The following is a 13,882-nucleotide window of genomic DNA, read 5'->3' as shown; positions in this document are numbered from 1 at the left end:
CTAAAAAAAGGAATCTATGCAGACACTCAAAGAGCATTGGCATGGCTGTGCTATAAACAACGGCCCCATTCAAATACAATGTCCAAATAATAAGCCCGATACAAACCCAGCTATTCGCACACACAGAAAACGGTTCCTAAATTATGACAGACACCTTTTGGAGCAGCAACATGACAAATTCAATCCTGAATGGAGGTTATTCATACAGATCAGGAGTACGAACAATTCAAGCTCCCTGGCTTAACCTTAACGTCATGTAAAATAAAGTCTCCACCAGGAACAAATAAAAAAAAACTCAAGCTGACAGCAAAGGTTATGAGAGAAGAGATGCAGTCTGAGACCCCACAGCAAACACCTTTTGACATGCCAGAGGCGGAAGGAAATGCACAAGTGACCCTGGAAGAGAAGACCTCTTGCCCTTTCCAATTCCACCCGTGAGGCACAAGCCACAAAGGGGGGAGGGGGGAGGTGCCTCAGCCCAGCCCCCAACCCCCGCTTCCTCTTGCTGAAAACAGACAGCGTCCCGGACCAAAACTTTTCCCCACACTGAAAACATTGTCCTTTGACGTAGATTGCTCACACTCCCTTCTCCCAGCTAAGCTCCAGCAATTTGTGCTTACTCTCTCAGGCAAGTGTGCATTAAGCGCTCTCTGCTTTTAGGGATCTTGGGGGGGGGGATTTTCTAGCACATCACTCCACCATCTCAACAAAAAAAGGACGCACAGCCAACTGTGTGCCCTGGGCCGCTCCTTGCAGCCTGAGAAGTATAGAAGGTTGGCGGGCAAGTTAAACCTGGCTAATATATGGAACGATGCTGCGAAAGTAATAAAGTCCCTGCCTGCCTTTCCCCCTGTTTCTTAAAAACAAAAACACATTGGGGAGATAGCTAGGTGATTCCACCTCCATCAGCTACATCGTCCTGCCCCTTCTGGAAATATGGCCGCTTTGAAGACGCCGTCCACAGAAACCAACAGCCCTGTTCCGATAAAAGGAAGCCCTCCCTTTCTATCCCTGCAGCACCTCTATTACGATTTCTCCCCAGTTCCGATGGGGGTGCCCATTCCTGGTAGGGTCAAACCTGGCCATGGTCCTACATGCATCACTTACCGTTCGGCTGCACTAGAATCACACGCGACGTGAGGCTGCCTTTGAAAAGCGCTTAGGAGCTTTGATACATGAGCAATGCAGGTGCTAAAATCTCGACTGGGGCAAGGTGCTGGGATCATGCGGCCCCTTTTATTGCGCCAGCTGTTTCAGAGTGCAATTCAGGGTGCTAGTTATTACCTATAAGAAGCCCTAAAATGCCCTGGGAGCAAGAAGAGAAGACTTCCTTTTAAATAGATTTTTTTTATTTTAAAAACAGCTTTACTGGAGAAGTGCTCAAACATTTGCCTTTCTGCAACGGATTGGCTCAGAGACATTTGTGCAGGTAAGCGTTGTTATTTTAGCACCTGGGGCAGAGGATGTGCAATTCAGAGCCAGAAAATCCTTAGGATTCCTTGTCTGCTACCCAAGGGGAGCATCTTGGCTTAGTGGGAGAGCAAAGTTCCTGGGTTCAATCCCCAACAGCTCCACATACGGCTGTGAAATACATCTTCCCGAGATGCTCTGCCAGTCCGAGTAGGCATGGATGAGCTCAGCTTTTGATGTTCAAACGTTCTCAGTGTGAACGTTGGACTACGCTCCAGTTTAAAATGCCTTGAGGGACAGAGGTAGAGCTTAAGGAAGACTTGCCCAGGCTAGACACATGTTTTGGTACAAAACGATATTAAGTTAGTAACCCTAATAATCAAAGTTCATTACCGAAACAGAAATCGCTAAGATCCCTTACTGAACACATGTTGCAGCAGGGGGGGAAATAGCCTAATGAATGCATACCTGAAAACATCCTCAAGCAATTTTTTTTAAAAAAGGAACTCAAGTCTAATTTAAAATGTGCATACATTTTCATCAAAATTATACTGCCGTTAGGCTGTGTGGGCTTCATCATGAAACCACAGCAGCCCCCAGCAGTTTATAGCTGGCTTGTGGGGGGCTGGCGGTGGGAAGGGGGGGGGAGAGAAGTCAGCAGATGTGTCAGGCCTTTGAATTACATTTATTTGCGGGGTTGAAGGGTCTCTTACATATAACTGTAGCAGCTTCTAATGGGCCTTCAAAAGCAAGATTAGGTTCTCTCTGGGGTACGGCTATAACTCGCTCGGTTGTTGCCTTTCCCAAACGTGGGTTTGTACGCTGACAAGCAACGGCTGGGGTATCTACAGGGCTGCCATTTCTAATCAGGGAGAAGTAAGAACAGCATCACTCCAGGGCTGCCTCTTTGAATTCAGAGTTGGCAGAGGTCAACAGCCTCATTGCCCATGGTTTTGGTGACAAGCTGAAGAGACTTCCATCCAGCCTGTTCAACTGGAAGTTATTAAGAGTTCCCAGATCCAAACCCGGGGAGGGCTCCTGCCTCTTTGACCACAGCTGCACCATACATCTAAAGCATTATTACAGCACTTGGGCAGAATCCTGGGTGCTGCAGTTTGTTAAGGGTGCTGAAAGTTGTTAGGACAGCCCTCTTCCCAGAGTTCCCTGGGAAGAGGGACTGATGTTTAAACCACTCAGCTCTGTGACGGGAATACGGTCGTACCTTGGAATCCGTTCCAGAAGTCCGTTCGGCTTCCAAAACGTTTGGAAACCAAAGCACGGCTTCTGATTGGCTGCAGGAAGCTCCTGTCGGACGTTCGGCTTCCAAAAATAGAGCGCAAACCGGAACAGTCACTTCCGGGTTTGCTGTGTTCAGGAGCCAAAACTAAGCTGTTCGAAAACCAAGGTACGGCCGTAAATCTCAGCATCCTTCTCAAACTATGGTGCCCAGGATTCATTGGGGAGAAGCAGGGTTGCTTAAAGTGGTGTGATAGTGCTCTACATATATGGTTCAGCTGTGGCCTTTTAGATGTGCTTAGAATGGATAATAACATTAAGCACAACCGAGTCTATTGCTTCACGAAAGGGAGGACAGAAGCTACATAGGAAGACAGATGCTTTTCGACTCAACTCTTTAAAAAGGTACTAAAAGCACAAGATGCCACTTTATGTTGCAAACCATCCTGACTTTCACGGATGAAGGGCGATATACAAATAAATAGTAAACAATAAAAATGAAATACCTTTGCAGGGTCCGGGCTTGACAATTCAACAGGGACCTTCCCCAAACGCTTTAAGAACAGCAAACCAAGGCTGAGCGTATATTTGAAAAATTAACCCAGGCATCCCCAAACTGCAGCCCTCCAGATGTTTTGGCCTACAACTCCCATGATCCCTAGCTAAGAGGACCAGTGGTCAGGGATGATGGAAATTGTAGTCCAAAACATCTGGAGGGATGAAGTTTGGGGATGCCTGAATTAACCCATGGTGAAATTGGGCTAAGTGTGCTCACCAAAAGCAGCCAGCATTCATTCAAACAAACGGCTGTCGGTTCTCTGAGAAACTGATTACCTGCCTCCAGCCTTTGCATCAGTTACTCCCCACACTCTTGGGGGTGGGGTAAATTTCTGGTTCCTGAAGGGTACAGTAGAACTGAGGTGGGCAGAAAGAGCAGCTGCCCTTCAGTAAGGAATGTGTTGGAACTCCTTGCATTTCAACAAGATTCAAGCTGCACTGAAATCAAGGCATCCTGGAAAATGTTGGTGATATATTGTTCTGAGAAGGATGGCAGCTCAGTCGGTGATGGGGCATTCGCTTTGCACCCAAAGGCTCTCCGGGTTCAATCCCTGACTTCTGCAGGTAGGGCTGGGAGAGACCCCTGTCTGAAGCCTCGGACAGCTGCTGCCAGTCGGTGTAGAGAACAATGAACTCGATGGACTGACTCGGCACAAGGCAGCTTCCTACATACGATGTACACTTAAAACTCCCACTGATTTCACTGGGACAGAATTAGGCACCTGCTTAACTCTCCCCCATGGAAATTGACAGAGCTCAGAAGTGTTTCACTTTTGGCCCTGCATTTACATTGTTACTTACATAAATGTCCTCTTGATTAAAAAACAACAACTGGAGCCAGATAAATCCTGTTGCAAGCAGACAATGGATTTGTTCTGCAGGAGATAAATCCAGCTCCTCTCCACCTTTCAGACAAAAGGAATTCTTTTGCCAAAAAACCGAGAGAGCTCTACATCTCTCTCTCTCTCTCTCTCTCTCTCTCTCTCTCTCTCTCTCTCTCTCTCTATATATATATATATATATATATATATATACAGCCGTGGCATTCTTTTTCTCCAGCCGGTGTTGACAATCAGAGCTGTTCTGTGGGGAAAAACAACCTGACATTTCTAACAACAGGTCTGTGCTGATGGTAGTAATGTAAAGAGATGCCCTGCTTTGCTGTAACCTGTTCCATGTAGCAGCCGACAGTGGAAAAGGTGTCAACAGAAAGGGACCGAAATTGCGGCAGCTCTTCCCATGACACAGCGATAAAATTGTTATGTGTCAGCAGTCATTCAAATATGGGCACAAAGTGGGAAAGGTGTGCTCCTTCCCACGGCAGGGATACTTACGCAGCCTCCCGCAAGGATCTCTGCATGCAGTGGAATGGAACCGTCTCTCTGCGTGAATTTGTCTCTGACAAAGTCATTGACCTAACAGAATGACATAATTAATACCATCAGGCCCCCTTTCCACCTCCCTCGTCTACAGTTTTATTCAGGAGATCTAAAAACAATATTTGGATATTTGGATTTGATATTTGGAATCCATTCTTACAAATTCTGTAGTAGGTTAAGATCTGGTGAAGAACAATAACAACCTTGTAAAGTAAATGGTTTTTGAGTTCTCCCCTCCCTTTATTTTCCCCTCTACACAGGTTCTGTTTTTCTTTTTCTCTCTTTTATTTACATCTCACCATGTTTAGTGCACATATAATTATGTACTTTTTGAACTTTCAATAAAGTTGTGGTTTTTTTTAAAAGGAGATCTAAAAACAAGAGGCCAGAGTGTGGCAGTTCCCGGAGCAGAGAGATCACTTGAGAAATGTTTTGGATGTTCTACAAAAGTAATTTTTTTCTCCCCCAAAAAAGAAGAAAGCAGTGCAAAAGTGTCGAGTTATCCTCAACTTTAAAGTATCTTTATGTTCACGTTTTTAATACTGCATTTGGATTTGGATGTAAGTTGGGAGCTGCTTTTGAGGAGCATCTCCTCCAAAAACTGGATCAAAAACCCTTTAAAGAAAATGATTTAAAAATAAATATACTCACTGTAAGCTTAATGGCTTTTTCTGGAGCGACACCAATGAGCTGTGGAAGCAACCCTAGACAAATGGAGCAAATGTATCACAATTAGCACATGCTCAAGTTTGCTGGCACGTCTAGGGTGCTTTGCCCTTAAATAGCCCAACACATCCATTTCCCTGCAGAGGTTTTCCTTTGACATCAATGCTGTTTCTACATATGGAGCTGGCCATTCTGCTATGTGCCCATTGTGCCGTTTTGCAACTGAGCATTTCAAGACTTCTGCCGCAGACAGTGAAGACGAGCTTGCTTGGCGCAAGGGCTCGCTGGCGCTGCATTTTCCCAAGTCTATTGCCCAATATCAGTGGCCTGCTATGAACTGAAATCAGCTTTATTGCTGCTGAGTTATTCCCAAATGCCTCTTGCGGGATGCTCAAAGCACACAGTGTGCCTTTCTTTTAACCGCAAGATGCTGCTCCTTGTCGATTTGATCAATCGGCAATCAGTCCCTAGGTGGTTTCATTCATTCCCAATCAAGTCATGCCGCTTTTTACTTCTTATTTAAACTGCTGCTTGGAAACAAAATTGAAATGCCAGGATATCTAGCGAGCTCTGTAGACACTCCAGTCAAGCGTCATTATATACACAGTCAGGCAATACCATTTCCTATAGTTAACCTAATTCATAAGAGAAAGACAATGGCTTGGATCCAGAGAAGTGCAAGTGAAAGGAAACTTGAAGAAAGTTCTATCCCCCCCCTCCCCATTATTCACTCTGCATTCCCTGAATGGCGTGGGATGGAGATAATGGGAAATCACCCGAAGTTGGACTGAGCTCCAGGCACGCAAGATCCTTCCACTTCATTTTGGGTAATTGCCTCCTTTCTAAAGCAACACACTTTCCTCCAGTCCCATACCATTCTGGCGCTCTGGGGAATGTTTATGGGAGGCGAAGGGGCTAGGAGAAAGCAGAAAAGTCCCCTCCCATGAGTTTTCTCCTGTGTGCAGTTCTCAGTATCCAGACCGACACTACCTACATCTACACACAATGCTCTCTCTTTTCACTACCTAAAAGAAAATAACGTCTAAGACCAATGCAACTGCCTACTTTGTTACTTACATCGTTAAAATGGAGAGACAGAAGTTTTAAGCACTAGGAGGAAAAGTTAGCGTTAAGTTACAAAAGAAGGTGAAGTCGCTGGATTTTGTTTTTTCCAGTTAAGTGCAACGTGAGGCTATCAGCACCAAAACACATACATACTTGCACCTGTTTAGATTGTTTGTCAAGCGAAGTTTCTTTGGGTATAACATAGTCTCAGGCTGAGAACCAGGAATTTTGGGGTGGCCAAGCCATAGGGTACACTGGAAGTCAATGTGAAACAGCAAAAACATGAATTAAGTGCCGTCTAGTGTATTTTATTTAATGGGTTTGTTTTAATTAAAAAAAATGGGGAGGGGACATTTTAAGTGTCATGTGCTTGAGTGTTTATTTATTTTTTGTTCCTGTGACACCGGACTCTCTGCCCAGAACGGTGAGTGATGGGAACAGGTTCGATGACCTATGAGCTCTTTTCCTGCCCTGCAGTAACTCGCGGATACTTTCCCAGCAGCAGACCTGTTTAAGAAAACAGATCAGCAGAGGGCAGCCTTCGCTCGCTTGGCTTTAGACGAAGCAACTTGCCACTTTTAATCCAGTTCCTTTCCAGCCCTGACAGCAGGCGCATGTGTTACCTGTCTCCCTACCGTCGCCCTGGCCCAACTTTGGCAAAAGCTGACAGAACTGTAATAAAGTGCTGATTCACCCCACTGCCGTTTCAAGGGAAAGGAAGTTAATCTGCCAAGCGGTCTGCGAGCCGACTGCTGGAAGAGCAGGCAGATTCTGTGCAATGAGGCCGTTTCCCCGCTAGCAGGAAGAACCATGGGTTGTTCACACCCTTGTGTCAGCAGCGGCAACAGCATGCCATTATCTGCAGCAGCTCTCACTGCTTAAAAGCCATGTGGGATTTACCTTCCACGCGCAACTCCCTTCTCCTAAGAAGCCCAAATCAAATGTGCGCGTAGCAGCTACACACGCACGGACGCAGATCAGCAGCTAATGTATGCAGTGGCTTAGTTTCTTTCAACGTAGTCCTTTTTGTCTGAGGCTTAACAGACTTATTATGCTGGGGGAAAGGTAGTTATTAAACACACAAAGGGCGGTTGACAACAAGAAAGAGGAATGCTGATCTCCCAGCCTGAGTCTCTGATCCCCTATTAAAAGGATATTTAGCACAGTAGTGCCTACCGCTAAAGGAACTAATAGACAGTAACACCTGGAGGCACACCTCCCTCCGCCATTAATACACAGCTAAATACAGCGCATGTGTGTGCGCACAAACACACATATACAGGATCAACGGCTACGAGTCATGATGCCTACATACAATCTTCAGGATCAGAAACGGCAGTGTGCCTCCGAATACCAGTTGCTGGGGAAGATCAGCGGGAGAGGGCAAACGCTCTCATGTCTTGCCGACCTACTTCCCATCAGCAACTGGTTGGTGCAACTGCAGAAAACAAGGATAGGGGACTAGATCAGGGTTTCCCTCCCTTGTGCCTGCCCAAAAGTGGGTCTCCCAGCTGTTTTTGGACTACAACTCCCATTGCACCTAGCTAGCAGGGCCAGTGATCAGGGATAACGGGAACTGAAGTTCAATAACAGCCGGAGATCCAAGTTTGGGAAACCTAGGAGGAGATGGACCTGTGGTCCAATCCAGCACAGGGCTCTCCTTACACATTCTCGTCCTCTTGACGAGTGTGCATGCATACACACACACACACACACACACACACACACACACACACTGTACTTCATGCAGTCTTAGAGCAGATTCACCCTTTACATGCACAAAAATTGCATGGCAAAATACACATGTGGCGCTATCATCTGTGCAGAGGAAAAGAAATCATGTCCAGCTTCTGTCCTGACTGCAAAGGCACAGAGTCACTTTGCTGAATGTCAAACCCGTGTATTTTTTCCTGTCTGAGCTTTAAAGTATGAACAGAGTAATAGATTCTGCAATGAACCATCATGGAGGCTTAGACTGTAGGTAAGACTTGGTTGTGGAGTTTGGTTCCAGGATGTCGAAGTCCTAGGAAATCTCACACACACCACGTTCAGCTTCTTGCAGGAGAAGGTGGCATATAAATGTATGTAACAAATAAAATAAATAACTTAAGATGTGTGTGCCATATGAAAGCACAGAAAAGCACCTGACAGATATTAATCTATACAGCATCTTCAAGGTACACAGTTTGAGAGTTTTGCAGTTTTATAAGCCAAGAAGTACCCAACACACAAAAACGCAGCTCCCTGTCCCTCAAGAGTTTCCTTGCGCTGTTTAGGCGCCTGCACAAAAGCCATTAAAAAGTCAACCGCGGGTGTATTGGACTGATGCATTTCATCTGCTCACCTCTGTAAAGGCCAAAAGCGCCTTCGTAACGCAGAACTTTCTTGAAACAATCAAAGCTGTTTTTGTACATCAGCTCTCCCACCACAGAGCCAGTTGTGCGCTGGTTCTGCATGCGCGTCTTCACCAGATCAATAGGGTAGACCGCTGTAGCTCCTACGGCTGCAAACCAAAAGACAACAAAAGTTTTATATTCCAGTTTCTCACTGTGCCCACACAAAACATGCTAGTGTGGATTAAGTGCCGCCTCCTTCTGCTCTTGTTTTTAGGTTTGTTGCGATTGCTTTTATCTGGAGTGTGGATTTTAACTGTGCTCACTCTCTAATTTTATTTGTACACTGCTCAGAGAGGTGTTTTTTTTTAGCAAGCGGTTTATAAATCTTCCAAATAAATTAATAAATAAAATGCCAATTATGAGACATATGAACAGTCACAGGAGCCCAGAGACATAAAGGAATTTGACGGAGAACAGAGTGAAATGTAATACTTAGGACAGGAAAAATATGAAGGACCATAGAAGCCAACTCCTAAGGGCAAAGGTGTCTTTGCCCCCCCAATAAAATATTTGAGGTGCACCCATCCCAAATTGATGGGCATTGCCATTCAAATGGTGTATGTGCACCGCGCCATGTGATCGATTATGCGGGACAGGGCTTACCTGACCCCCTCCTTTTTTATTCAAATTGGCACCCCTGTGAAGGACACTCTGCTTATGCCCATGAAACTCTTACCCACAATCCTGGGTGGGAGGGTGGGGTAATTAGGATTGCCTGATAATAACAGACATGCAATCTGCATATGTTCTCCATTCATACTTCACATTTTCAAGGGTTGAATTCTGATGCGGAAAAACCGGCTTACCACTCAAGCCGTTGCCTAAAAATGAAGCTCAGATCGCAAAGCATTCTTCCAACCTCACTGCTGAACAGCACTGGGGATTGGGAGATAATTCTTTGGAAATGTTTGCATTTTGCAGGAAAGTTCTTTGGGCAGAGGGAAGCCCTGCTTTTCCTTCCTGAAGAGAAGCCAATACTGAAAAATGTGGCCTAGCTATCAGGGTGTCTCAAACGATTAGGAGACTGATGGATTCAGGCCTTCCAAACAACAACAAAAATCATCTCGTTACAGTGGCTCATTAAGCTGGAGATACGCTTCATTGCAAGGGTGCTGTGGGTTGAACCACAGAGCCTAGGGCTTGCCGATCAGAAGGTCAGCGGTTCGAATCCCCGTGATGGGGTGAGCTCCCGTTGCTTGGTCCCTGTTCCTGCCAACCTGGCAGTTCAAAAGCATGTCAAAGTGCAAGTAGATAAATAGGTACCGCTACGGCAGGAAGGTATATGACGTTTCCGTGCGCTGCTCTGGTTTGCCAGAAGCGGCTTAGTCATGCTGGCCACATGACCCGGAAGCTGTACGCCAGCTCCCTTGGCCAATAAAGTGAGATGAGCGCCACAACCCCAGAGTCGTCTGCGACTGGACCTAATGGTCAGGGGTCCCTTTACCTTTACACTTAATCGCAGCGTCCTGCATTCCCATTTCACCCTAGTCCCAAACAGTTGCTGTTCTCTGCAGCGGAAGGAGTACGCTTCAGCTTAAAACGGCAACTGCACAGGTGGGTATGAAAATCTACAGTAAACAGGTTATGACTATCAGCTGGAGCACACATAGGTGTGTTTCATGGCCTCTTACTATGCCCCATTTCATAATATTATTTTTAATATTATCATAAATCAGTAGCTCAAAGATGACTAATGTCTATATATAAGTCTCAACCAAATTATATACCAAAAGTGAAACAAGGGACCAGGAAAAACGCGATGTTTTCAGCCTATTTACTAAAGACATTGTATTTGTCCCTGGCCCTCGTTTCCCTTTCTGAGTTTGGTATCAATCCCATCAAATATAATTAAGAGGGGAGTCCGAGGCCACATCTGAGAAGTCTGTCGTTCTGCAAGTTTTGCTCCAAAGACTGTCTGGAGCCTGCAGTGCCAAGGTCATGTTCTGTCAGGACTTCTGATCATAGGCTTGGGGTTTTTTCTGGGTTGATTTTTTTTATATAAGTAACAATAAAGAGCTCTCTTCAGAGCTCCACCATTCCTACCCTGGGGGGTGGGAGGGACAATGAACTCCAACTTAGCTGATCTGCAACCAGCCTGGCTAGATAATATTACAGCAATCCCAGCTTGAAAACAGCACACAGAGACATGTCACTCACCTCCAGCAATTGAGCCCAGAGTGAACCTGTAAGCCGACTCAGCTGCCTGGAGCCAGACAGGTCTGCCCAGATCACCGTAAGATTGCTGTGAGTGAAGAACAGGGGTTGGTGGAGCGGGGTGGGGTGGGGGGGAGGGAGGGAGGGACAGAGAATAAGACATGAAATTGGGCAAAAAAAACCCACCCAACCCTGTTATGAGAACTGAAAGCAGCCGCGCACTGAGCTTTTGAAGAGTTAAGTAAGACTAAAAATGATCAGGCAGCTCTTAAACACATTAACCGGGGGTTTACTTCTAAGGATTGCACTTCCATCTCTCTCACATCCCAGAGACAGCGTAACTGAAAAACTAATTTGTGAAGATGCACATGAACAACAATGACTTTCTCTCGTTTCCACATTTACAAGATATGCTGCTAGGTGATGCTCAGCACTCAAATGCCCTTTTTCCTGCAACGCGATTTAAAGTGCTCATAGAACGTGGGAACCAAGGCAATATTGGGTTTTATGGTTAAACCAAATATGGATAAATTAAAAACTGCAGGCCTGCTGAAGCATTTCCAGCTGGAATTTTTCCTATACTCCATGGACTGTTTTTCATTTATGCTTCACTGTCTACTAAACCATGCTTGAGTTGTAGCAAAACTCAAGTTTGCTCTCCTCCGCCTCTGAAACAGTCTTTAGACCAGAAGCTTTTGTTTTAGAATAACCACTGTTTAGCATTTTGACCGAACACTGTGGTTAATCTATGGTTGGTGGAAAGATGTGACAAGCCAAAATTAGATGAAAAGGGAATTGAATGCCTCCAAGTTCTTCCTCCCTACCATGCCAAAGGAGGATTAGGAGGGAGTCCATGGCTCACTGCCAATCATCCTCACATTGCTAAACCATAGTTTACCATTACGTGTGAACTCAGCCTGTGTTTCTTCATTTCCTTGCGATCCTCATGAAATCCTAGCAAAACTGTGCACCGAGGTGAGTCCTAAGCATTTGTCACCCTGAGCCTGTCTTCTCCTCCCTTCTAATGGAAATATAACTTTAAGCCTATTTATGAAGTCACTTACTATAGCCCGCCATGTGCCTGTATTCACATAGGATATGCAAATTAGTATAATTAATGCTATGGCTTTCAGAGCATGAATATTTATAAATAGAAAATTACTGTCATTGGCATCACTCCGTGAACCCACTGTACACAGATATTTAGCAGCTAGACAAAAGAAAATCTTTCCGGGAGAATATCAGCCGCAAGTATGATTGAAAGACTGGCAGCGTCCCCTTCTTTTATCTTTGCAGAAAGGGTTATGTTAATAAAAAATATAAAAAAAGTTATGACTTCCGTTATCTAAGATTGCTCTCCGCAGCCAAATTCCCCTTGCACAGATCACCCTCTTCATTAGTCTAATGACCTGTTCTCATGCACTGCTGTGCTGACATGGCAACACAGGGCATAGAGGTCCCAGCACTAGACATTGCCTCCTTCTCCCCTTAGGAACTTAGGAAGCTACCTTATACGGAGTCAGACCACTCATCCATTTAGCTCAGTATTGCTTACTCTGACTGGCAGTGTATATCTCGTGTTTTAGGCTGGGAACATCACCAGCCCTGCCTAGAATGAGACTGGGAGAGGGAGTGAACCTGGGCTGCCTCGACTCCTTATTGGCCGCCCGATGAGGCTCTCCTCTGCCATCTCACTTCTGAGAAAGGCACTCTGGGAGAGGTGGCCAGGAGAAGGCCAGCAGACTGGGAATTATAGGGATAGAACTACCTAAATTGTACAGAAATTTATTCATCTACGAGACCACACAGCGGCAAGAATGTCACTTGCCCCCAAAATGGAGAGGAGAAGAAGTCCCAGCAAAGGAAGAATGGACACAAAAACTTATGGAATATGCAGAAACGGCAAAACTTACTGGAAGAATAAGAAAGCAAGATAACAAACTTTTTATAAAAGAAGGGAAATGGTTTATTGAATATTGACAAATTGTAAACAGATAAAAACAATGGCAGGATTATTGTACAGTGGTACCTTGGTTCTCGAACGGCTTAGTTACCGAACAAATCGGCTCCCAAATGCCGCAAACCCGGAAAGAAGTGTTCCGGTTTGCGAAAGTTTTCCAGAAGCCAAATGTCCAATGTGGCTTCCGCTTGAGTGCAGGAAGCTCCTGCAGCCAATCAAAAGCTGCGCCTTGATTTTTGAACGGTTTCGGGAGTCAAACAGACTTCCAGAATGGATTACGTTCGAGAACCAAGGTACCACTGTAATAACCTGCAGCTACATGAGTATATAATTAAAGAAGATCAATAAATGAGTAAGTTAATTTGGATATGCAGAAGATATTAAAAATAAATTTAAGGAACCGCAGAAAGAGGGGGAAGAAAGTCTGGTTTTAAAATGTCAAAAGGACTGTAAAATCAAGGAAATGTATATCTGAAAAAGTATAAATAATTTTTATTTATTTTTTAAAGGAGAGGGCCATTGGCATGGCCACCGTGGCTGGAAAGACTTTTAGAACTCTGTAAAGCTTTACAAAACAAATTACGTTCAATACGCCTTTCTAACCATCACGCCCACCCATGGTGTGGGGGCTCTTGGTTAGAATTTGCCACCGCTAATGTGGCAGCAAGAAAAGGAGTGGGGGGGAAGAGTGGGGGAAGGAGAAGGACGGTGACACCACTTCTGTTACGAGAAGGCTGGAGAAGTGCAGAGAGGAGGGAGGAGGAGGAGCACCCGCCATAGCACAATGCTTTTTTCTACCAAAGATGCTTCTTTCCTTGAACCTCCATTGAGGTTCTAACCGAAATGTAGGCTGTATAAGTCTTTTTTTAGTTGATATAATTTGATCATCCAAAGACTGAGTCCGTCCCAAGTAATGTTAAATCTTTGATTGCTCCCAAAACACAAAAGATTCCCGGAAGGCCTGTATTTCTTAGCAGGTGACAATTCATTAAGTCTGCAAAATATGCAACCCATTCTTTTCCAGCGAATTTCCTTTCATTTTAAGCAGGGCTACTTTA

The 13,882-nt window shown here is 45.0% G+C and overlaps 1 protein-coding gene across 1 annotated transcript in view; it reads right to left on the bottom strand.

Annotated features, from left to right (window-relative positions):
- Positions 1-13,882, bottom strand: part of SLC25A12 (solute carrier family 25 member 12) — a 53,145-nt gene that overhangs the window by 12,539 nt on the left and 26,724 nt on the right. Inside the window, exons 10-13 of the mRNA XM_035135350.2 lie at positions 10,868-10,952; positions 8,659-8,817; positions 5,235-5,287; positions 4,539-4,619 (exon numbers count right to left, since the gene is read on the bottom strand). Of these exons, the coding sequence (XP_034991241.1) occupies positions 4,539-4,619; positions 5,235-5,287; positions 8,659-8,817; positions 10,868-10,952 (378 nt within the window). The remainder of the gene's footprint in view (positions 1-4,538; positions 4,620-5,234; positions 5,288-8,658; positions 8,818-10,867; positions 10,953-13,882) is intronic.

Source organism: Zootoca vivipara, chromosome 1 (assembly GCF_963506605.1).
Source record: "Zootoca vivipara chromosome 1, rZooViv1.1, whole genome shotgun sequence".
Classification (NCBI taxonomy): domain Eukaryota; kingdom Metazoa; phylum Chordata; class Lepidosauria; order Squamata; family Lacertidae; genus Zootoca; species Zootoca vivipara.
Note: the sequence above shows the minus strand (reverse complement) of the source record. Positions and strands in the feature narration are given on the sequence as shown.